Below are 26392 nucleotides of genomic sequence, written 5' to 3' on the forward strand. Positions count from 1 at the left end.
CTGCCAGATATTTTAAGCCTATGGGTTGAATATAGATGGCCAAACATTGCAGAACCTTAGGGTGACTGTCCAGGCAGTCAGATGTCTCTGTCCTTTCTTTGTTTTGGAAGTTGCTTGCTCCAAACTCCCTGTTTAATCAGGTAATATTATATCCTCCTCGAGTCTCTGATGGAGTTGAAAATTAGATAGTTATAGTTACACTTTTCTGTAATTATGATAGAAAGTTAGTCAGGTACAAAACTTTGAACTTACAAAGATATGATAGATAATGGAGTATTTTCTTTGAATTTGCCAAATTCTGATTGTCTGGACATTGTAAAGGTATTTCTTACTTGATAATTGTTCATAGATAATCATATATAGTTTTACTGTGTTAAAGTTAAAACCCTTCCTTTTTATTTAGATAAAAGGGGAGAAATGCTTCAGATTTGTTTGTGTTGCTGTTCTAAGACTGCTAATGGAGTCGGACCTTGGTTCAAAGGGTGTAGTCCACACTAATTCTGGCAGACTGAGAGGAAGCTAGGGGGACACACAGGAGGAAGAAGGAGGGGCCTAAGGAGATGCATGGTCTTTTTTGAGAGGAAAAGAGTGGGGGTTCCTTTCTCTGTTGCTCTATGGATCTCTCATGTTTATTTCCCTAATATTTAACTCCCAAGTTTTATTTTTTTAATAAAGCAATAAAAGAAGTCACAATAGTCATGGTGTCTCTTCACAGCAATAGAAACCCTAACTAAGATAGAAACTGAGGTTAAAACCATGGACATATTATACTCAAAAGAATGACAAAGAAAAAAAAAGAGTGACAGAGAAAATTTTACATTTGTGAAATTGTTCAGAAGGTAAAAGTATCTACATCCCTCCAAGCCTGATTACCTGAGTTCAACTCAGGAGTCCACATGGTGGAAGGAGAAAACTGACTCCCACAAGTTGTTCTTACAAGTTTTGTGGTACACATACACACACACACACTAAAAATTTAAGTTTAATTTAAATTTTTAAGAACTAAATAAGCATAACTATAATTTTAAGGAACCCAAAGACATGCTCAAGAGACCAGATCTAAAATTCCATGAGCTGCTGGGGAAGTAAAATACAAACTAAATATTAACTTGGAATACAGCTCAAGGATCAAAATTTTTTCCTAGAATGTACAAACCCCGGCTCAATCTCCAGCCCCGCATAAACTAGTGACCTTTGCCACCTTTGCCTTGAGACATGGAGGCAGAAGTTCAAGGTCATTATACCTACATAGTGAAAGTTCAAGACCAGTATGGGACACATGAGACCATGTAAATAATAACAATAGCAACAACAATTATAAACCAGGCATGGTGACACATGTCTTTAATCCCAGCACTTAGGAGGCAGAGACACAAAGATTTCTGTGAGTTTGAGGGCAGCCTGATTTGCAAAGCAAATTCCAGGACACCAAGGGCAGTTACACAAAGAAACTCTGTCTTGAAAATAATAATAATCATCATGATCATTATCATCATCATCATCATCATAATAATAATTGACATAGAAACTTATTCAGTAAAATTATAGAAGAAATTTTTCCAAAGTTTAGGGTAAGATATAGACATTCAAGTATAGGAGACATTTTGAACCCTGCATAGATATGACCAAAGCTAAGACTGTAAAATAAAGAATTATGAAAAGCTTCAAGATAATGCCCAGCTCACAAAGGCAAGCTCATTAGAATGATATCAGACCCCAGAACAGAAATTCTAAAAATCAGAGAAGAGTGGGTGGATATAGCTCAAGCCCTGAGTGTGAGTGGCTGCTAACACTAATTACTCCATACACTTAAATTATCCTTCTTAATAAATGCAGACATAAAGATTTTCTAAACTAAAATTCATGACCAATAGGCCTCTAAGAAGAATGAATATTCATAGCTGTTGGGAAGAATATTTTCTAGATGTCTGTTATATCCTTTTGGTCTGTGGTACAGTTTAATTATGTGGTTTATTTATTGAATTTTTGTGCCCAAGAAATCTATCAACTGATGACAGTAACGTATTGAAGCCACCTACCATTATTGTATCTTGGATTATTTGTCCCTTCAGATTCAACAATATTCATTTTATGAACACTGGGTGTTACAATGTTCAGGGAACAATATTTGTTTTATCTTCTTGAAGGATTTCTCCATTTATTAATAAGTAGCAGTCTTCTTTATCTCTTCTGGCTGAGATTTCCCCTGAAATCTATTTTTGCAGACTTGAGTACAGCTGCTTCTGCTAATTTTGGGCCCTGGATTACATCGCATATAATTTTTCATCCTTTCACAGTCTTTGTGATCGTTGCCAGTAAGAATGAAATCCACCCCACATCCCTTCCCCTCTACTTCCTCTCTTATCCCCCTATCACTTTTACCTCCAAACTTTATGTGTTTTTCTAATACCCACTGAATCCATTTAATGTTCTCTGTGTGTGCATGAGTGTAGGACAATCACTAGGGCATGATTAGTCCCTCAGAGCCTGCATCACCGAAGAAGCAGCAATCAAATGAACTTCATGGGCACACACACACACACACACACACACACACACGCACGCACGCACGCACACACACACACACACACACACACACCTGTGTTGGGATTTTGTGCAGATCTTATTTGACAAGCTCTGGGGAGATGCAACACATTTGTCTACTTACTTGAGAAAGAGAGCCCATAACAGACAAAATCCAACTTGATGAGCCAATGGATTTTATTGGAATTACTTACAGGTATATGGGGGAGTAATTATTCAAAGACAGCTTCACCACCAAAACCTGTTCCAGCATGGGTGATAGCTCACAAAAGCTGGAAACATGCAGCACACTGTACAGCCTGCAAGCAGATCAATAGGCTGGAGAATATCCTTTCCAGGTAATGCAGTTTGTCTGAACCTCTTCCAGGTAGATTGGCTGGTTTTTCTTTCTTCTAGGCAGTTCATCTGGTCTCTTCTGGTTTCGGGTTGCTCTGTTGGCCCATACTTCCAAGTTGCCTGACTTGCTTAAAAAGTTTGGTTTATCCTGTCCCTTGGTAGTCTTTTCTTTTAATATAATCTTGGGGAGGGAGGAACCTAGCAAATCTAGTCAGTTTCAGAAACTTCCTGAAGCTATTTTGAATTGTTCACTTCCTGTCTTAATGAACTTGATTGCAGGATGGAATGTTTCAACCTGGAAAGAAACTTACCAACTGCCCCTTCCCCAACCATGCTATGATTTTTGGCTTGCTTGATCTTATGCAAGTCTTGTGGATACAATCCCAGCCACTGTGAATTTGTGCATACAACTGCACAATCATGTCCAGCAAATATTGTTCCCCTACAGATTTCTACTCCCTCTAGTTTTTACATTGTTTTCTGGCTCTTCTTCCTACATGATCCCTGAGAATTGGAGTGTGATATAGATGTCCCATTTACAACTAAACACTCCAGTGTTCTCTGAATGTCAATAATGAGTCACTTCATTAAGTGTCATCTCATATATATATATATATATATATATATATATATATATATATATATATATAATAGCACCATCCCCCTTCTGTTGAGCTTCTCTCCCTTCTCTTGGAGACAGCCTGGTAGTTTATACCCTAAATAAAGCTTTGCTGTTTAGCCTCAGCTTGGCTCTCAGGATCTCGATCTCTTGTTAAACCTCACACTATGCATGTAAACACCTACAAGTGTGTGCGTGCACATGCACACACACCAAAAAAATAATAATCAAATGAAGCATGATGAACAGAAGCCAGAGACAGAAGACCCTGAGTAACTCTGTTCTCATTACCTGCCAGAGTTAACAAAACTGAACCACAAGGCAGGAGCAGTGACCTAGAAGTGATGCGTTAAGACTTAACTGAGAAAGGGCATGCAGGGTACCTCTGCAGTGAAGGAAGTTGAGTGTGAGTTCCACCCTATACGTATTTGTCAATGCTCAATTCCAAGGCAATATCAATCTCCAATGTCACTCTTATGGCTGTTTTATATGTCAGTTTGTCTCAAATTAGAATCACTTGAGTAGGGAGAGTCGCCTCAAGAACTGTCCTGATAGCCTTGGTCTATGTAGGAAGACCCACTCCCATAGTGGGTGCCATATTCTGGCAGCAGCCCAGATAAAAATGATGGGGAAGGGGGGCTGGAGAGATGGCTCAGCGGTTAAGAGCATTGCCTGTTCTTCCAGAGGTCCTGAGTTCAATTCCCAGCAACCACATGGTGACTCACAACAGTCTGTATAGAGATCTGGTGCCCTCTTCTGGCCTGCAGTTATACATGCAGGCAGAACACTGTATACATAATAAATAAATAAATCTTTTAAAAAAATGGTGGGGAGCCCCTCCAAGACCCCAACCCCAGGGAGCCCAGCTTCAGGTGAGATTGGGTCTCCAGCAGGGACCGCCCACCCATCACCCATCCCCCTCCATCTTCGGGGCCGCTCCCGGCTTCCAGAAGAGCCGCCCACACAGGAAAGACATCAGCCCCTCCAAGACCCCAACCCCAGGGAGCCCAGCTTCAGGTGAGATTGGGCCTCCAGCGGGGACCGCCCGCCCATCACCCATCCCCCTCCATCTTCGGGGCCGCTCCCGGCTTCCAGAAGAGCCGCCCACACAGGAAAGAGATCAGCCCCTCCAAGACCCCAACCCCAGGGAGTCCAGCTTCAGGAAAGACCCCAACCTCAGGGAGTCCAGCTTCAGGAAAGAGATCAGCCCCTCCAAGACCCCAACCCCAGCGAGTCCAGCTTCAGCATCCCCAGCTTCAGCTGCAGTAAGGAAGGAGACCAGTGGAGACGGAAAGACCCCACCAGCACCCACTGGAAGAAGAGATGGGAAGAAGACAGAATAAGAGATCACCCAGCAATAGAAACACCAACATGACCCCACCAGAGTCCAGGGATCCAACACCAGCAAGACCTGAAAAGCACTACATAGGTGAAGAAGAGGAGACAGACCTTAAAAATTATTTCATGAAGATGATGGAGACCCTCAAAGAAGAAACGAGGAAATCCCTTAAAGAAATAGAAGAAAAATCAAACAAAAAAATCCATGAAATGGGTGAAAAAATTCAAGAAATAAACAAATCTCTCAAAGAATCTAAAGAGCACCAAGAAAATTAAGGAAACAGCTCAAACAGTTGAAGGATTGAAAGCTGAAATAGAAACGAAAAAGAAAACACAGAATGAAGGGATGCTGGAAATAGAAAAGCTCGGTAAACGGTCTGGAACTACAGATGCAAGTATCACCAATAGAATACAAGAGATAGAAGAGAGAATCTCAGGTGTTGAAGACTCATTAGAGGATATAGAGTCGTCAACCAAAGAAAATCTCAAAACCAACAAATCCTTAACACAAAATATCCAGGAAATATGGGACACCGTGAAGAAGCCAAACCTGAGAATAATAGGTATAGAAGAAGGTGAAGAACTTCAACTTAAAGGTACAGAAAACATATTCAACAAAATCATAGAAGAAAACTTCCCTAACCTAAAGAAAGATATGCCTATGAAAGTACAAGAATCTTACAGAACACCAAATAGGCTTGACCAGAAAAAGAAGTCACCTCGCCATATAATAATCAAAACATCAAACCTACAGAGTAAAGAGAAAATATTAAGAGCAGCTAAAGAAAAAGGCCAAGTAACATACGAAGGCAGACCTATCCGAATTACACCTGACTTCTCAATGGAAACGATGAAAGCCAGAAGATCCTGGTCAGATGTCCTACAAACGCTAAGGGAACAAGGATGCCAGCCCAGACTACTATATCCAGCAAAGCTCTCAATTACCATAGATGGAGAAAACAAAATATTCCATGACAAAGCCAGATTTAAACAATACGTATCCATGAATCCAGCTCTACAGAAAATGCTAGAAGGAAAACCTAGAGCCAAGGAAGATAACTACATTCACAAACACACAGGCAATATATAATCATACTTTACAAAACACCAAAAGAAAAAGGGAGGAGAAACTACACAAAATAACTTCACTAACAATAAATCAAGCGCAAACAAGGATCACCAATCAATGGTCATTAATATCCCTCAATGTCAACGGCCTCAACTTGCCTATAAAAAGACACAGACTAGCAGAATGGATACGAAGACAGAACCCTTCCTTCTGCTGCATACAAGAAACACATCTCAACACCAAAGACAGACGTTATCTCAGAGTAAAGGGCTGGGAAAAGATCTTCCAATCAAACGGCCCCAAGAAACAAGCGGGCGTAGCAATCCTAATATCTAACAAATTAGACTTCAAATTAAAATCAATCAAAAGAGATGAAGAAGGGCACTTCATATTCATCAAAGGAAAAATACATCAAGACGAAGTCTCGATTTTAAACATCTACGCCCCAAATACAAAGGCACCTACATTCGTGAAAGAAACATTACTAAAGCTCAAAATGCACATAAAATCTCACACACTAATAGTAGGAGACTTCAACACTCCGCTCTCACCGCTAGACAGGACCTCCAGACAGAAACTTAACAAAGAAACAAAAGAACTAATAGAAGTTATGACCCAACTGGGTTTAACAGACATCTATAGAACACTCCACCCAAATACAAAGGGATATACCTTCTTCTCGGCACCACATGGAACCTTCTCTAAAATTGACCACATAATAGGAAACATAGCAAATCTCCACAGATACAAAAAAATTGGAATAACCCCCTGCATCTTATCAGACCACCATGCATTAACATTAGAATTCAACAATAACACAAATCACAGAAACCCTACAAACTCATGGAGATTGAACAATGCACAATTGCACCATCCCTGGGTAAAGGAACAAATAAAAAAAGAAATTAAAGACTTCCTCGATTTCAATGAGAATGAAGACACAACATACACAAACTTATGGGACACTTTGAAAGTGGTGCTGAGAGGAAAGTTTATAGCACTAAGTGCCCACATGAAAAAACTGGAGAACAGTCATACTAGAGAATTAATAGCACAGCTGAATGTTCTAGAACAAAAAGAAGCAAACTCCCCCAGGAGGAACAGATGCCAGGAAATAATCAAATTGAGGGCTGAAATCAATCAAGTAGAAACCAGGAAAACACTGAGAAGAATCAATGAAACAAAAAGTTGGTTCTTTGAGAAAATCAACAAAATAGACAAACCTCTGTCCAAACTAACAGAGAGACAGAGAGAGAACATGCTAATTAACAAAATCAGGGATGAAAAAGGGGACATAACAACGGACTCTGAGGAAATCAAGAGAATCATCAGGGCATACTTTGAAAATCTGTACCCCACAAAATTTGAAAATTTAAAGGAAATGGACAATTTCCTGGATAGATATCACTTGCCAAAACTAAATGAAGAACAGATAAATAATCTAAACAGACCTATAACCCCTAATGAAATAGAAGCAGTCATCGAAAGTCTCCCAAACAAAAAAAGCCCAGGCCCAGATGGCTTCAGTGCAGAATTCTACCAGAAATTCAAAGAAGAGCTCATTCCAATACTTGTCAAAGTATTCCACACAATAGAAGCAGGAGGCTCACTGCCAAACTCTTTCTACGAGGCTACAATTACCTTGATACCCAAGCCACACAAAGACACAACTAAGAAAGAGAACTATAGACCAATTTCCCTCATGAACATTGATGCAAAAATACTCAATAAAATACTTCAAACCGGATTCAAGAACACATCAGAAAAATCATCCACCATGATCAAGTAGGCTTCATTCCAGGAATGCAGGGATGGTTCAACATTAGAAAAATCTATCAATGTAATCCATCATATTAACAATCTGCAAAGAAAAACCACATGATCATCTCACTAGATGCTGAAAAAGCCTTTGACAAAATCCAGCACCCCTTCATGATAAAGGTCCTAGAGAGATCAGGGATAACTGGAACGTACCTGAATATTATAAAAGCAATATACAGTAAACCAACAGCTAACATCAGCCTAAATGGAGAGAAACTCAAAGCAATTCCTCTAAAATCAGGAACAAGACAAGGCTGTCCACTCTCTCCATATCTCTTCAATATTGTACTTGAAGTTCTAGCTACAGCAATAAGACAACAAAAGGAGTAAAGGGGATACAAATAGGAAAAGAAGAAGTCAAACTTTCACTATTTGCAGATGATATGATAGTTTACATAAGTGACCCAAAAAACTCCGCAAGGTTACTCCTAGAGCTGATAAACACCTTCAGCAATGTGGCAGGATACAAGGTAAACTCAAAAAAATCAGTGGCCCTATTATATACAGATGATGAAGTGACTGAGAAAGAAATCAGAGAAACATCACCTTTTACAATAGCCAAAAACAGCATCAAATATCTGGGGATAATGTTAACCAAGGAAGTGAAAGACCTGTATATCAAGAACTTTGTGTCTTTGAAAAAAGAAATCAAAGAAGATACCAGAAAATGGAAAGATCTCCCATGCTCTTGGATTGGTAGGATCAACATAATAAAAATGGCAATCTTGCCAAAAGCAGTCTACAGATTCAATGCAATCCCTATCAAAATTCCATCACAATTCTTCAAGGACCTGGAAAGAACATTAATCAACTTTATATGGAAAAACAAAAGGCCCAGGATAGCCAAAACATCCCTATACAATAAAGGAACTTCAGGAGGCATCACCATACCTGACTTCAAGCTCTATTATAGAGCTATAGTCCTGAAAACAGCTTGGTATTGGCACAAAAATAGGCAGGTAGACCAATGGAACCGAATCGAACGCCCTAATTTTAACCCACACACCTATGAACACCTGATTTTTGACAAAGAAGCTAAAACTGTACAGTGGAAAAAAGAAAGCATCTTCAACAAATGGTGCTGGCATAACTGGGTACTGGTATGCAGAAGACTGCAGATAGATCCATGTTTATCGCCTTGTACAAAACTTAAGTCCAAATGGATCAAAGATCTCAACATACATCCAGCCACACTGAAACTTTTAGAAGAGAAAGTGGGAGATACTCTTCAACGAGTTGGTACAGGAGACCACTTCCTAAAGATAACACCAGTGGCACAGGCACTGAGATCAACAATTAACAAATGGGACCTTCTGAAACTAAAAAGCTTCTGTAAGGCAAAGGACACAGTCAAAAAGACAAAAAGGCAGGCCACAGAATGGGAAAAGATATTCACTAACCCTACATCTGACAGAGGGCTAATCTCCAAAATTTACAAAGAACTCAAGAAACAAGTCTCCAAAACACCAAAGGATCCACTTGAAAGGTGGGGTACAGAGCTAAATAGAGAATTCTCAGTAGAGGAGGCTAAAATGGCCAAGAGACACTTAAGAAAGTGCTCAACATCCTTAGCCATCAGGGAAATGCAAATCAAAACGACTCTGAGATACCATCTTACTCCTGTCAGAATGGCTAGAATCAAAAACACCGAAGACAATTTATGCTGGAGAGGATGTGGAGAGAGAGGAACACTCCTCCACTGCTGGTGGGAATGCCGACTCATACAGCCTCTTTGGAAATCAGTACGGAGATTCCTCAGGAAAATGGGAATTAATCTACCACTAGACCCAGCAATTCCACTCTTAGGCATTTATCCAAATGAGGCAGGTTCATACTACAAGGGCATCTGCTCCACTATGTTCATAGCAGCATTGTTTGTAATAGCCAGAAACTGGAAGCAACCTAGATGCCCCTCAACTGAAGAGTGGATAGAGAAAATGTGGTACATTTACACAATGGAGTATTACTCAGCAGAAAAAAACAATGGAATCTTGAAATTCGCAGGGAAATGGATAGCACTGGAAGAAACCATTCTGAGTGAGGTAACCCAGTCGCAAAAAGACAAACATGGTATGTACTCACTCATATATGGATTTTAGATATGGATCAGGATAGTGCCAGTCTGCGCTTCCACAGATAGAGAGTCTGGGAAACAGGAAAGAACCTAAAAGATATGCATATATGCATAGTACCCAAGAGAAGAGGATGGAGACAAGATCCTCTGAATGGATGGGGAACACGGCGAGGGGTCGGGGGGAGTGGGACCCGGGAAGAATAGAGGGGGTAAAGAGGAAGGGAGTTGGTCATGGGGGAACAGGAAGTTGAGGGGGTGGGGGTAGAATAGGGGAAGAGGGAATCATAGGATCGAAGACAGATCAGGCACCAGAGTGACCTCGAGTGATCCAAAGGTATAACATCAATTGGCAAGCTAAGCAATAGTGGAGGGACCACCTCGAATGCCCATTCCTGATAATGAACTTGATGTCTATAACCATCCGGGAGCCTTCATCCTGTGACTGATGGAAGCAGAGGCAAACACACAACTAAGCACTGAACTGAACCCAAGGAACCCAGTGACAGAGAGAGAGGAGTGATGAGCAAATTGGCAAAGAATGGGCTGGCAAAACCAGCAGAGACAGCTGATCTGAACAGGGGAGTGCTCTTGGACCCCAGACCGACAGTGGGGAGGCCAGCATGGGACTGATCTGGACCCCCCAAATGTGAGTGTCAGTGAGAAGGCCTGGGCAACCTATGGGGCCCTGAGCTGTCAATCAGTGTCTATCCCTGGTATACAAACTGTCTTCATGTGCCTATAGCACAAAGAGAGATGCTCTCTCAGCCTAGACTCTTAGGGGAGTGCCTTGACCCTACCAAGAGTAAAATGACAGACTCTAGATATCCCCTGTGTGGAAGGATTTGGCAATAGCATGGGAGGGAGGGGGCGAAGGGGAGTGCGGGAAGAGAGGAGGGAGAGGGAACTGGGATTGACATGTAAAACAAGCTATTTAAAATTAAAATAAAAAATGATTAAAAAAATGGTGGGGAGGATCCTAGAATCTTCATCCAGTAGCTAATGGAAGTAGAAGCAAGAACCCACAGCTAAACACAGAGCAGAATTCCTGGAATCCAGTTGTAGAGAGAGAGGAGGAATGAGCAAAGGGGGTCAAGACGAGGCTGGGGAATCCCACAGAAACAGCTGATCTGAACAAGGGGGAGCTCATGGACCCCAGACTGACAGCTCAGAAACCATCATAGGACGAACCAGGCCCCCTGAACGTGGCTGTCAGTTAGGAGACCTGGGCAGTCTATAGGGCTTCTGATAGTGGAACAGTATTTATCCCTGATATATACTGAGATCCCTAGTGTATATAGTAATCACTAGGAGCCCATTCCCCATAGAGGGACACTCTCTCAGCCTAGATACTCAGAGGAGAGCCTAGGCCCTGCCCCAAGTGATATGACAGACTTTGATGATCTCTCATGGAAGGCCTCACCCTTTCTATGGAGCATAAGAGGGATGGGATGGGGGTTGGGGGGGCATGGGAGGATGGGAGGGGGAACTGGGATTGACATGTAAAATAAGATTGGTTCTAATTTAAATTATAGATAGATAGATAGATAGATAGATAGATAGATAGGTAGGTAGATGGATGGTGAGGGCAGAAGAAGAGCATCTTGCTTTAGCTTGCTCCTCCATTGTCCCTCTTGCCACAAGTTGATTTGCCCTGCTGCTGCTACTGCTGATTCCTTCACTGACAGAAGAACCAGTATGTCTCAGCTGTCATCATGGCATAGGGACCAGCAGCTCTCCAGGAACCTTTTGAGCTTCCAGAACCAAACTGGAACAACTAAGGTACCCTGTCTTGTAGACTAACTTAAAACTATCAGCTTACATACACACACACACACACACACACACACACACACACACACACACACACACACACACAGGATTACTTTGACTGTTAAAGCACCAGCCTCAAGGGTTGAGAAATTACTGGGTTCTTAGCGTTTAGGTGTGACTTGGTTATTGTTACTCGTTTGAGGTTGACTTATAAAGTTCTGAAATATAAACCTTGACTAAAATAGTCAACTTAACCTAGAAGACATACCTCTAAGTGTGTTTTGTAGGCCTTCCCAAGGAGAATTAACTGAAAAGGGAATATGGGTGACAGCATCGCATGGACTCTGGTTACACACTGAATCAAAGGGAAAATGGGAGAAAGCCAGATGAGCTTCCTTGCCCATGCCATGATCCAAGCTGTTCTTGCCATCATGACTCCCTTCCATAACGGACTGCATTCCTCTGAACTGAGCCAGAATAGACCCTTCCCTCCTTAAGTTTTGTTTTGTCAGATATTTGGTCACAGAGACAAGAAAAGTAAACTAATACAACCTTCAGACACATAGGCCGCCTGGTGTCATGCAGCCTACATGGGCAGAAGACAGTCACAAGCTGGGCAGGCACCACTATGATGAACAGGCATGTGGTGGAGAAATGGAAGAGAAGGAGAACTGGAGTAGTCCATGCTATGTGGTCCATGCACTGTAGTCCATGATCTGTGGTCCATGCACTGCATGCTCTGTAGTCCATGCACTGTAGTCCATGCTCTGTAGTCCATGCTCTGTAGTCCATGCTCTGTAGTCCATGCTCTGTAGTCCATGATCTGTAGTCCATGATCTGTAGTTCATTCTCTGTAGTTCATTCTCTGTAGTCCATGCTCTGTAGTCCATGCACTGTGAAGAGAGGTAGAACGGTGGTGAGGAACAGGTTAATATGGGTGGCCTTTGCTGCCAGCTGGTGCCATGTGATGTCTGGACCTGTGCGGTTACCAAGGGCCATGTCTTGGTTCATGGCCCTACTGCAGCCAGGGTCTGTGTTGATGTCCATGACTATACAGATGCCCATGGACTGGGCCACTGCCTGAGGCCATGCTGATGTCTGAGGGCCATGCTGCCATTAGAGCCATACTGAACTGAGTGGCCTATACAGTCAACCAGAGTCATGGTAATGCCCAGGCCCAAGTTGTGGCCCGGGGCCATGTCTGATTCTGTGGTCCCAGGGTCTGTGTTGATGTCTGTGCCCTGTGTTACCATGGGGGCTATGGGAAGCTGGCCTTGGAAGGTCTGGGCACCAGACAGCTGGTTCTGCCTCAGTGGAAAGACTGCCCCCCTAGGAGAACTGGCCCTGCATGCAGGAGAGCTGGACCCATCCCTCACAATGAGTGATGGAGAGCTAGTGCCAGTGGTGGGCTTGGGAGAGTTGGCCCTGCTCCTCACAGGAGATCTGGCCCTAACCCTCACCTGAGGGGAGTGGTCCCACTGGAAGCTGGGACTGACCAACTCAGCTACTGCCCAGGCCCACATCCAGGACTTTGAGTTGGCCCACCCCAACGTCTACCCCAGCTATGACCTGCTGGAGTACATGGAGGGACCTGTCCTTAAGCACCATGGCCATAGGATCTCCATGACTCAGGGCAACAGCAGGATATCCTAGAGAAGTTTTGGTGATGATCAGGTATTGACGGTGTGCCAGAAGTCAGAGGCCTTTAACCAGGCCAACAACTCACTGCAATGAACATTTACAAGTAAAGCTGTTTGGGCAAAAGGGTCTACTGTGTGACACACTGAAGGTCCTAAGACCACTACAACAAATGAATATGTGATGGAGAGATAGGAAAGACAGAGGAATGAAGTGTTTTGTTTTGAGCTTTTTTTCTTTTTTGACAGTGGGGTGGCTACAAGGGTGGAGATTGGACAGAGAATGACTGGAACTGAGTGGGAATGGGGTGCATGATATGAAATTCCCCAAGAGTCAATAAAAAATGTATTAACAAAAAAAGATTGACTTCAAAAACATGAACTCTTAAAAAATGATGAGTAAAAGAGGAAAGACAGCTTTGGAAGCAGTGGGCAAAAGATAAAAAAGGGACATCTGACAGAAGTCAAAAACATGAAGTGAGAACTTATAAATCACCACAATGAGACACATTTTAAAACATTTTTTAGATTTATTTGCCTTATTTTGCTTATACGAGTTTCTTTTCTTCATGTATGTGTACGTTGTGGGCATTTGATTTCCTGGTACTGGAGGTTCAGTTGTGAGCCACTATGTAGGTGCTGGGGACCAAACCTAAGTCCTCTGCAGGAGCAACAAGTGCTCTTAACCATAGGACCAGCTCTCCAATCCCAAAACAATGAAACATTTCATACACACTAATTTGGCAAAGGTTCAGAATTTGGCCATGCCACATGGGCAAGGACCAATAGTAGATTTGTGGTCTAATGTTATCACTACTACTAATGTGGTCACTTGGAGAAAAGACTGGCATTTTCTTGCAAAAGTTCAAAGTTCAAGTCATATACTCCCTCTCTTAGGTCCGGATCCAAGAGCAACATTCAGACAGTAAACAGGACCCGTGTGCTGGAATATCACCCAGTGCTGTCCCCAACAGCAACAATCTAGAAACCACCCAAGTGTATTACAACCACACCTTGGACAACACACAAGGTAAAACGAAGTGCGTGACCTGGAAGGATAGGACTCTTGGTAGAAAACAGCAATAACTGGAAGACAACACAGAGTAACACCCTCTGCTGTGCAAGCAAAGCCAAGTCATGTGCTGTCAACAGGTCAATTATGTCAAGCAGTGAAGCCCCTCTGCGGGGAAGGGGACTGGAGCTGGGAGCTTGGGTTATTTTCCATTTTTCTCTTCTTGTGTTGAGTGTTCTTCCTGTCACTTCATAAAATGAATGAAGGGTAGATGGCTGTCTGAGAATAAAACGGAAGGGGCACTCTGCGATCTGATGGGAAAGGGCCTTGATTCTCACACTTCTCTAGGGTCGACTACCCTGTGGGAAGCCTGGTGCCGAAGAGAAGAAGGAAGGCTTCCCAGCTGAGCACAATTCCCCTGGGGCCTGGAGGAACCTCCACAGAACTTCACAAATTGTCCTGAGGACAATTACAGCCCTCAGGACTCAGGAGAGGAAGGCCACTAAGGAGTGCATAAAGACCATGGAGGCCCAAAGCAACAGGCCCTGTGAGATGATGAGCACTTCCCCCAGACCTGCAGTAAGAGAAGCAGAGACACTGCAGGGACCCTGCCTGGCTCCCTGAGACCTTGAGACAAAGGATCCAGGAAAGCAAGCCCTTCCAGAGGCCCCCAACTGCTGCCACAAGCCTGGCCAGTTGCATGACACCAGACCTGTCCCAGGCCAACTGGCTTAGATGGTACTCAGGTACCCCATCACCAGCATGTGTGAGGTCAGGCTGACAGGCTCCCACCATCAGCTTGCAAACAGTACCCCCTCTTGTTTTCCTGACCCACTCCCTCTCTGAGGTGCTGATGAGAGACTGGGGATGGCCCTTGGGCTCCTCCCCAACTCAGCTCATCCCACCAGTCAGGACTCCCACAGATCCTGAGCTGTGGAGCCTCCCTCAGCCTGACTCCAGGCCCCAGTGCCAATTTACAGCTTCTGCAGTCACCAGGGGCCACCACCTGGTTCCAGAGGATTCACCTCACCAGAAGAGCCAACTTCCCAGCCCGGGAGGTAAGAACCAAGCGTGGCAAGTGTTGCTTGTTGAATGTGCCAAGAACTGCACTTGTCCACCAACCTTCTCTGTTAGTCCAGGAGCAGACAGTCTGTTGCTAAATGTGATCAAGGGGCCTGGGGCTGCACCCCTTCCAAGATGAGCAAGAAAACCATAAAGTGCTACTGCATGGGGACCCCTGCCTGGCTTCTGTCCCAGGTCACCCCCCCCCCTCTGCCTCAGACACCTAGCTACAGAGGTGTCCCCAAGGGAAACACCTTCCATTCATTCTCCAACAATAAATTTGCTCCTTGGGGGAAAAAATGAATTCTGGCTAACCAGGGTCTGGGCCATGTTAAAGCATCAGATGTGGGGGTGAAGTCAGAAGGACTCACACACCTGTAACCCCAGTACTTGGGAAACTGATGCAGGAAGATACTCAGTTTGCTGCCAGTCTGGGCTCCAGAGACTGTTTCGGGGAAAAGAGAAGAAAGGGAGACAGCATTACAAAGTAGGATGAGCCATGTCCTCTGCAATCCTCTGCCCTTCTCCATCGGATGGTCCTGTGACTAGTAGAGGTGTAGCTTTTCAGTCTGACCTCCTTAAGACATGAGGGATCTCCTGGCCACAGAAAACAGCATCAACCGCCAAGGTACCTGAGTCTTCAGACAAGACAACACACAAAACCCAGACTCTATAACCTCTGAGCAGCATATAAGACAAAGCAAAGAACTTTATGTGTGCATGTTACATAGTGTGTGCATGTGTGTACATGTGTGCATGTGTATGCATAACGTGTCTGAAGGGAGTGTGTGTGTGTACAAGGAGAGTTCGTACCTGTGTACTGGGTCAAGGAGGGTGGTACACATTCACAAATATGTAAGAAGGGTATTCCTGCTCACACTGATGTCCACAGACCCTGGGCCATCACTCAGCTGTTAGCTCTTGGTAAAATGTGAAAGTGAGCTTCACGATGGCCATGGCGGGTAAGTATCTCAGCAGATCCTGAAAGTACAGTGAAAGCCCTCCCTGCTTGTCTGACCTCTCCCTGCCAACAAGGCTGATCGGCCCTGGGAGTCGCCACAGAGAAGTCCGTTGGTCCTGGGACAGTGTGGTAGCCCTTGCCTTTGAGACCCCAGCAGGAGCCGCAGAGCCTCCAACATCTTTGGCCAATGGAACAGTGGCCTGGGCCCATCACACAGGGCACTTGAGTCCTTGCTGTTCCAAGGTGCTCAGAAGAGGCCTCCCAGTTATAAAGGGCCATGAGCAACTGCAACTACACTTTGGTGACAGAGTTCATTCTTCTGGGCTTCCCAGAACTGTGCCACCTACGAGGGCTGCTTTTTGGGTTATTTCTAATCATCTATGCAGTGACTGTCCTAGAGAACTTGGTCATCGTGGGCACCATCAGTGCTAGCCGGCAGCTACACATACCCATGTACTTCTTCCTGGCCAACCTGTCCGTGCTGGAAACCCTCTACACTACAGTCACAGTGCCCAAGCTGCTTGCTGGCCTCCTGGCAAGGGTAAAAACCATCTCCTTCTCAGGGTGCCTCACCCAACTGTTCCTCTTTCTTTCACTGGGCTCCTCTGAATGTTTCTTACTAGCTGCTATGGCCTGTGACCGATACTTGGCAATCTGCCGCCCACTGCACTACCCAGCTATTATGGATTCAAGGCTGTGCCTACATCTGGCTCTCAGTGCCTGGCTTGGGGGCTTCTTGGCCTCCTTTGTGTCCACAGCTCTCATCTCCCGCCTCAGGTTCTGTGGCCCCAATGCCCTCAATCACTTCTTCTGTGATGTCTCGCCCCTGCTGCAACTATCCTGCTCAGACACCACTGCCATTGAAATGCTGGACTTTGTGGCAGCTCTGGCAGTACTTGCAACCTCTCTGATAGTGACCTCAGTGTCCTATGCCCGCATCCTTGCCACTGTCCTGAGGATTCCGGGAGGAGCAGGCCGCAGGAAGGCTTTCTCCACGTGTGCCTCCCACTTGGTGGTGGTCTTAATCTTCTACACCACCACCACCTTCATGTACGCCCGGCCTCATGCCATAAGTTCCTTCGACCTCAACAAGCTGGTATCTGTGATCTACTCGGTAGTGACTCCCCTCCTGAACCCTATAATCTACTGCCTGAGGAACCGTGACATCAGGGAAGCACTTACCAAGCTCTTCCAGAACCCCAGGTTCTCCTGAATGCCAGTTGCTGGGTGTGCTGGAACGGCAGATCCCCCTGCCCTGCTCTCAGACACGCCTACCAACCACCCAAGGCTATGCTCTGCCTCGTCAATGGGGACAAGCCCGTCCTTTCCCCACAGTTCAGAGTATCTAAGAGCACGATGTAGTCATTAGCCAGCAACAAACAAGTGGAGCTGACCGAGACCTAGAGACTCTAGACTCTTCTGGGAAACTTAGCCCTGACCCACAGACTGCTACTCTTGTTAGCAGTCCAGGCAAGTCCTTTGTTCTGAAAATCTCAGTTCAGAGTCCAAAGGAAGCTCCCTGTCTACTGTCAGGATGTGGGCTTTATGTCCTTTCCCTGACCAGCCTCGAATGCCCCACTTCTGAGGCCGTGGGATTGGCCTTCTTCGCATAAGGTAGGTAGAAGGGTTCCAGCAAGGGCAGGCGGCGCTACTGAAGATGCAGAAAGCCCCTTTTCTCAGAAACAAGGGTGGCTGATTACATCTTCTTGCACAAAGCTTGGTAGGCACGATGAGTAAATGGCAAGCATGCACCTGCCCTTTCTTACTTCTGTGGGGCATGAGGACAGAAACAGTAATGCGAGCATTCACCTTCCCGACGGCTGTCATTGTTAGCCAGGCCAAGTTCCTTCTTGGTTTTGTGGTTGTCCTTTTCCTTCATGAGAGCCACCTAGAGTGATGAACCTCACCTGTGCCTTTGGAAGAATTTAACAGATACCGCAAGTCTGTGTAAATGTTTGTGTTGTGTTTGTAGCCTGTGTCTTGATGTTTTACCTTGTACTTCTGAAATTGCAGCAAAGTACATCCATACTTAGGTTGTTTTGTCACCTTCATAGATGTAACCCTTCATCATGAGGAAGCATGCCTCTGTCTCTGGTATGTCTGTCTGCCTTGACACTTAATGTTTGAATTCTGCTTTGATTTAATACAACCGCATCATCTTCCTTTTGGTAACTGTGTAATGCATACTTCCAGTGCTGATTTTATCTACTGTCTCTCTACTACTGACCATTCTTCTGCAGCTGGCTCTGTGATCCAGGCAGGGATTGCACAGACCATGCTTCTGCCACACCAACTGCTCTCTGTTGAGAACTCTGCTGTCAACAACTTTTATACTTTGTAGATAACTTGTTCTATAATTTTTTGAGCTTTTCTTGTTTGGTTTGCAATTGTCTTAAGTGTGTGTTTCGCTTTATATTTTCTGCCTTTGGTGTTTGTAATACTTCCAGAATTTATGGCTTGCATCACCATCAGTTTTTTTTAAACATATCCTGTATAACTTTCTTAAATACTGCATCTGCATTATTCTCCTCTTTGTTTGCTCCAAAACCTCGTGTGTGCCAGATCTTCTTACCATAGCCCTCCATCTCTTTTTTATAATATATTTTCTGTATGTGCGCATTTGTGTTTTGTCTGCATACATATCTGTGTGAGGGTGTTGAAGTCTGGAGTTACACACAATTGTGAGCTGCCATGTAGGTCCTGGGAATTGAACCTGGGTCCTCTGGGAAAGCAGCCAGTGCTTTTGACCTCTGAGCCATCTCTCCAGCATCCCTCTGTCTCTTCACATTCAGAGCTATATACTCCCTTTTCTGGACATTTTCTTCCAATCTTCCAGGTTCTCAAGTCTCTCTCCAACTACGTCTAAATTCTGGGTGTTTGGTTTTATTTTGTTCATTCTAGAATTTTCCTTTTGTTCTTTTCCTAGGTTAAAAAAAAACTAATTTTTTCACAGTAATCAGTCATCAAAGAACACACTTGGGACCAAATGTGTAAGGTAGTGCCCCCCTTTACCAGTCAAGAAATTCTGCAACTAATATAGAGGGTCTTCTAATTCAGTTCAATTCTGACACTGAATACTCAATTCCACAGATCTTAGCTGAATGCCCAGAGAGCCACTCACAATTCAGAAGCCAACTTCAAGCCCAAGGATTTTTACCTGTCTTTCTCATAAAACAGCTATAAATGGGGCTTTGCATAATCCCTTACTGGGGATCTTCTCATTTGCTAGAGAGCTCACTAAACTCTGGGGAACAGTTGCTTATATGGGCCAGCTTATTAAAACAATCACAGAGGACTGATGAGTCTGCTCAGTGAGGCGCTTGCCTTGCAAAGAGACACATAAATCCCCAAAACCCACATTCAAAAGAAAAAAACAGGCATAGTACTACATGCTTGTAATCTTAGTGCTGGGAAAGTCAAGTGCTTGGGCCTCCCTCGTCAGACAGCCCAGCCTACTTGGCAAGTTCCAGCATAGTGAGAGACCCTGTCTCAAAAACACATGATTACTCCTGAGGAACACCTGAGATTTTTGTCTGGTCTCCCACGTACACGTGTGCACTTGCTTATGCATGTGTGCCTGCAGGCTAATGAATACACACACAGACAGCACAGAAGAGTGGTCACAAGGGATACAGATGAAGAGCCACAGTGGACAAGGAGTTAGTGCATGGTGTCCTGGGTCTCTGAACTGTTCTGTGTGTCCCTTATCCAGACTGGACTGCATTCTTTCTACCACCACACACAAATCCCTAGTATCTTTAAGATTATTTGCCTTTATTTTATGTAGATGAGTGTTTTGCCTGCATGCATGTATTTGCACCATGTGAGTGCCTGGTGCCCATAGAGACCAGAAGAGGGCGATAGATCCCCTGGAACCACATGGGTGCCGGGAGCTGAAGCAAGGTCCTCTAAAAGAGCAGCAAATGCTCCTAACTGCTGAGCCATCTCTCCAGCCCAACTTTTAGTATCTTACATGAGCCCCTCTTCCTTGGTCTTCTAGAAGTTATTTTGGGTATAGGGGAAAGCTCACATAATCAAGATACTGTCCACATCCCTACACTTGGGTATTCCTGGTCATTCCTTTTCATCTTCAGAATCTCCAGGTTTCTTTTTTAGCTTGTTCGTACAATTATAAAATGCCATAAACAAGGTGGTTTAAACAACAGAATTAATTTTTATTTTACCTTGGTAAGTAGGGTCTTCTGAGGCCCCTTTTCTTGCCTTAAGAATGCACATCTCTCATGCCCTTACATGGTCCCTTTGTCTCTGTACAACTTTTGACCTAATACCCTTGGACTGTGACCCTGTTACTGCCATAAAGATCCTATTGTGGAATTCAGCCACATTCTGAGGTGCTTGGGATGAGGTTTCAACATACAAATGGGGTGAAATGGCAGTACCAAATAAACAAACATGGTAGTTCATGCTGCAGGGTTTAGGACAGCCTTCCTCAAGTAAATAATTCAGTCCCATGACTAGTTTTCTTGGCTCCCCCCCCACCCCCATAGAGGGGTATTGACTGAAATCAAATACTTTGTCTTCCTCTTCTGAAACAATTAAGGACATTTTTCTTCCTTGGTCCACAAGCAGGAGCATGTGTTGACAGATTTTTACTCTGTAACAATGCTTTCTAGTGCCCAGCAGAGTAATTTTTTGCTAATATTTAAGAGCTTCCGTGCCTATTCAAACATCAGGTCCTAGATGCTATTCTTGCCTCCGTGCACATCACACAACCTGGTGCAGTGGGAGCCACCCTCCTCTGTGTTTCCTACTGTTCTCTTTCTTCTCCACTCTCATGCTTGGAACAACCTCAAGTGTCAGAACCCAAAACTGGCCCCCTGGGTTGATGGCCTTTCCTCTCACTGTCTTTATCTTTCAAAGGATACAGCCTTAGCTTTGTAAACTCAAACCCTCTCTTCTTTTGGGGGAACAATATGTTCTGACCTGAAAATTCCTTTCTTGTTTTTATTCCTGTTTTACAGCATCCTCTTCTTAGTTATCAATATCGTGTCTGCTCAGGTCATTGTGTGTGTGTGAGAGAGAGAGAGAGAGAGAGAGAGAGAGAGAGAGAGAGAGAGAGAGAGAGAGAGTGTGTGCAAGTCAGTGTGTGTGAGTGAGAGTGTGTAAGAGAGTTGTGTGAGAGTGTGTAAGAGAGTGTGTGAGTGTATGTGTGTGAGTGTGTGTGAGTGTGTGTGAGTGTGCGTATATGACTGTGGTGTGTGTGTGTGTTTGCTTTGACTTCCTCTGGGTCTTCAAATCTCTTGTGTTCTGTTTTTATACCTTGGCCTTATTCTTGTGTGTCACGTCTGCTGCGCGGCCTGTGTCCGAGAACGTGCGGAGGGTGTCGGGGATTGACAACACAGAGACTTGTTCAACGATGTAAAGAAAACTTTAAGCAGGCCCCAAAAAGGTTCAAGAAAACTTCCTAAGAAAGGCTCCCACCAGAGAAGCTTCTGCTCTCTCCTCTACCCTGGCTGGCTCTGCTCTGACACCAAAAACTGATCTGGGCGTGTCAGAAGAGACAGTTAGTCTTTGGACAAGGTCGAGGTCAGGGTGGTTTCCGTGGGCAGGCCTTTTCCAGGAATGTATTGCCCCTGGCATTGTATTGTTTTTAGTAAACATGTTTTTACTAAACATTATCTCACAGCTGCCTACTCCCAGGCAGAAGGGGAAGTGGGTCTCTGCTCAAGGTCTGGTGTTCCCACACTTGTGTGTTACAGTGGGCCTTGACCTTCTAATAAATTGTGTTTGTCATTACATTTCACCATGAAGTATGGATGGGGGGAAGCACCTGGGAGCCCTCCCTGCCTGAACTAAAAGAGGGCATTGGCCAGCCTTTGGGCTACAGTCTTTCAACTGCACATGAAAGGAAGCTTAAAACCACACTAGCTTCAAAGAGAGGAGCTCCATACACTAACCAGGGATTGCTGAGCCCAAATTGCCAGGACCACTTTCCTCTCCAGGTCCTGCCCCTCACCACTGGATCCACCTCGGATTCCCATAATGCTCTATACTAAGCCTCAACCAGAACAGGGCTGCCTGGAAGCTCAGACTGTAATCTTGGGTCTTGGAAAGCAAGTCCACTGCAGATGAAAACCCTCATGGCTGCCTGGAACTGAGATTGCACTTACCCTACAAAGGCAGGGAGGGCCCGGTGACCTCAGCAGTTCCCTGGAACACAGACATATACTGCACACAGAGGACTGAGAGGTGAGTGACCAGCTTCCTATCTGAACCACACAACTTCTAGGCCCTCAGTCCCATGGCAAAACCCCAGACCCTCCCCCCACCCATCTCAGTCACACTAGCAGGGCAGCAGGAAAGACCCCTGCAGGCAGGCTACACAGACAGCCCCCACAGGACTCTGTAATCTACAAGGCCCACTCCACCCCAAAACCACCTGTCCTCCACGACCTCAGCAGCCCACTGGGACACAGACATCCACTGTGCAGAAAGAACTGAGGGATACTCCCTGGAACACAGACATCTATCTCCTGTGCAGAGAGAACTGAGAGTCTGTCCCCAAAACCCATTTATCCATCGAAACCTCAGCAGCTCCCTGGGACAAAGACATCTACTGCACCAAGAGGGCTGAGAGAGAGAACTGAGATGATTGGATCAAGAGGCAAAGACACTGCCTGCACCAACAGGAAGAAGAGATGGATAGACACCAATACAAGAATACATTGAACAACCTGGAGAGCACTATGGCAATACCAGAACCTAGTGGCACTACATCAGGAATATCCAAACATCCAACACAAAAGAAGCAGAAGAAAACAACCTTTAAAAACTTGATCTGGGAGCTGGAGAGATGGCTCAGAGGTTAAGAGCACTGGCTGCTCTTCCAGAGGTCCTGAGTTCAATTCCCAGCAACCACATGGTGGCCCACAACCATCTGTAATGAGATCCGGTGCCCTCTTCTGGCATGCAGGCAGAACACTGTATACATAATCAATAAACAAATCTTTTAAAAAATTGATCTGGAGTATAAAAAATAAATTAATAAAAAAAGAAAAGAAAAAAACCTTGATCAAGATGATGGAGGCCCTTAAAGAAGAAATGAAGAATTCCCTTAAAGAAATGGAGGGGCTCTTTCTTTTCTACTGCAGCCATGTCATCCAGACTGAGGAAGACCCAGAAACTCCGGGGCCATGTGAGCCATGGCCACAGTCACATTAGTAAACGCCGCAAGCATTCAGGAGGCTGTGGGAATGCTGGAGGCATGCATCACCACAGGGTCAACTTTGACAAATACCATCTAGGTTACTTTGGTAAAGCTGGTATGAGGCATTACCACTTAAAAGAGGAACCAGAGCTTCTGCCTGACTGTCAACCTGGATAAGTGGTGGACACTGGTCAGTGAGCAGACACGGTCAGTGCTGCCAAGAACAAGACTGGAGCTGCTCCCATCTCTGATGTTGTGCCAGGGAGCCGCTTCTAACTTCTGGGGAAGGGGAAGCTCCCTAAGCATCCTGTCATTGTGAAAGCCAAATTTTTCAGCAGGAGAGCTGAAGAGAAGATAAAGGGTATTGGAGGTGCCTGTGTCCTGGTGGCTTGAACCACCCAGAGAGGTTAATTAAATGTTAACATTTTCAAAAGAAAAAAGAAATGGAGGAAAGACAAACAAAAAATTGAAAGACATCAATAAAGCCAAGAAAACCAAGGGGGGAAAAATCAAACAGGTGAAATGGAGGCAACAAAGAAAACACAAATGGAAGGAATTCTGGAAAAGGAAAATCTGGGTAAACAAACAGGAATTACAGATGCAAGCATAACCAACCAACAGAATGCAAGAGATGAAAGAGAAAATCTCAGGCGTTGAAGATACAATAGAGGAAATAAACTCATCAGTCAAAACATTAAAGGCAACAAAGTCATAACACAAAATGTCCAGGAAATATGGAACACCATGAAAAGACCAAACCTAAGAATAATAGGGATAGAAGAAGGAGAAGAATACCAGCTCATAGGCACAGAAAATATATTAAACAAAATCATAGAAGAAAACTTTCCCAAGCTAAAGAAAGAAATGCCTATGAAGATACAAGAAGCTTACAGAACACCAAATAGACTGGATCAGAAAAAAAAAGTTCTCTTATCACATAATAATCAAAACACAAAATATACAAAATAAAGAATATTAAGAGCTGAAAAGGAAAAAGGCCAAGTAACCTATAAAGTTAGACCCATCAAAATAACACCCAATTTCTCAATGGAGACTCTCAAAGCCAGAAGGTCCTGGACAGACATTATGCAGACTCTAAGGGATTGTGGATGCCAACCTAGACTACTATACCCAGCAAAACTTTCAACACCATAGATGGAGAAAACAAGATATTCCATGACAAAACCAGATTTAAACAATACCTATCCACATATCCAATCCTACAGAAAGCACTAGAAAGAAAACTCCAACCCAGAAAAGCACAGACAATAGATAATGCCACACCAGCAAATCTTAAAAAAAGGAAACACACACACCACCATCAAAAAATAACAGGAATCAACCATCACTGGTCATTGGCATCGCTTATATCCCATTGATATCAATGGACTCAGCTCACCTTAAAAAGATGCAGGGTGACAGAAAGGATATGAAAACAGGATCCATCCTTCTGCTGCACACAAGAAACCCATCTCAACTTCAAAAACAGACATTTCCTCAGAGTAAAGGGTTGGGAAAATATTTTTCAAGCAAATGGACCTAAGAAGTAAGCTGGTGTAGCTATCCTAATATCTATCAAAATAGACTTTAAACTAAAGGTAACCAAAAAAAGAGACGATGCAAGACATTTCATATTCGTTACAGGAAAAATCCATCAAAAAGAAGTCTCAATCCTGAACATATATGGCCCAAATACAGGGGCATCCACATTTAAAAAAAAAACAATAATAAAGCTTAGATCACACATCAAACCCCACACACTAATAGTGGGAAACTTCAACACCCCACTCTCACAGGTGGACAGGTCTTCCAGACAGAAAATCAACAGAGAAAGAAATAAGGGATCTAACAGACATTATGACTCAAATGGGCTTAACACACATCTATAGAACATTGCACCCAAACACAAAAGAACACACCTTCTTCTTAGCACCCCAAGGAACCTTCTCTAAAACTGACCACATACTCAGTCACAAAGCAAATCTCCACAGAGAGAGATTTGGGTCGCCATGGCTTAAAGTTAGAAATCAACAATATCACAAATTCTAGAGAGCCTACAAACTCATGGAAACTGAATAATGCCCAACTGGGTCAAGAAAGAAATTAAAAATTTCCTAGAATTCAATGAAAATAAATGTACAACATACTCAAACTTATGGGACACTATGAAAACAGTGCTAAAAGGAAAATACATAGCACTAAACGCCTACATAAAGAAGTTAAAGAAATCCCACACTAGTGAATTAACAAACTACCTGAAAGCTCTAGAACAATAAGAAACAAACTCACCCAGGAAGAGTAGACGACAGGAAATAATCAATAAAATACAAGCAAAGAGAAGAATAGAAAGAATCAATAAAACAAAGAATTGGTTCTTTGAGAAAATCAACAAGATAGACAAACCTGTATCCAAACTAGCCAAAAGGCAGAGAGAGAATATCCAAATTAACAAAATCAGAATTGAAAAGGGGGGGCATAACAGCAGACACTGAAGAAATCCAGAGAATCATCAGATCATGCTTCAAAAACCTATACTCCACAAAACTGGAAAATTTTAAAGAAATGGACAGTTTTCTGGATAGGTTCTACACATAAAAATTAAATCAAGATCTTCAGGGCCGCTCCCGGCTTCCAGAAGAGCCGCCCACACAGGAAAGAGATCAGCCCCTCCAAGACCCCAACCCCAGGGAGCCCAGCTTCAGGTGAGATTGGGTCTCCAGCGGGGACCGCCCGCCCATCACACATCCCCCTCCATCTTCGGGGCCGCTCCCGGCTTCCAGAAGAGCCGCCCACACAGGAAAGACATCAGCCCCTCCAAGACCCCAACCCCAGCGAGTCCAGCTTCAGCATCCCCAGCTTCAGCTGCAGTAAGGAAGGAGACCAGTGGAGACGGAAAGACCCCACCAGCACCCACTGGAAGAAGAGATGGGAAGAAGACAGAATAAGAGATCACTCAGCAATAGAAACACCAACATGACCCC

General features: G+C 44.1%; 1 protein-coding gene and 1 pseudogene across 1 annotated transcript; both read left to right on the plus strand.

Annotated features, from left to right (window-relative positions):
* Positions 1-16520: 16520 nt before the first annotated feature.
* On the plus strand, positions 16521-17456 carry LOC101822433 (olfactory receptor 226). Its single transcript, XM_005064241.4, has one exon. It carries the CDS (start codon positions 16521-16523, stop codon positions 17454-17456), a length of 936 nt encoding a protein of 311 aa, XP_005064298.1.
* Positions 17457-23272: 5816 nt separating this feature from the next.
* LOC101822704 lies at positions 23273-23878 on the plus strand (annotated as a pseudogene).
* The last annotated feature ends 2514 nt before the right edge of the window (positions 23879-26392 follow it).

Source organism: Mesocricetus auratus, unplaced genomic scaffold (genome assembly GCF_017639785.1).
Source record: "Mesocricetus auratus isolate SY011 unplaced genomic scaffold, BCM_Maur_2.0 Super-Scaffold_4256, whole genome shotgun sequence".
NCBI classification, from domain to species: Eukaryota; Metazoa; Chordata; class Mammalia; order Rodentia; family Cricetidae; genus Mesocricetus; species Mesocricetus auratus.

Coding starts and splice junctions, on each gene's coding strand:
- LOC101822433 (XM_005064241.4), top strand. CDS start 16,521: ATGAGCAACTGCAACTACACTTTGGTGACAGAGTTCATTCTTCTGGGC.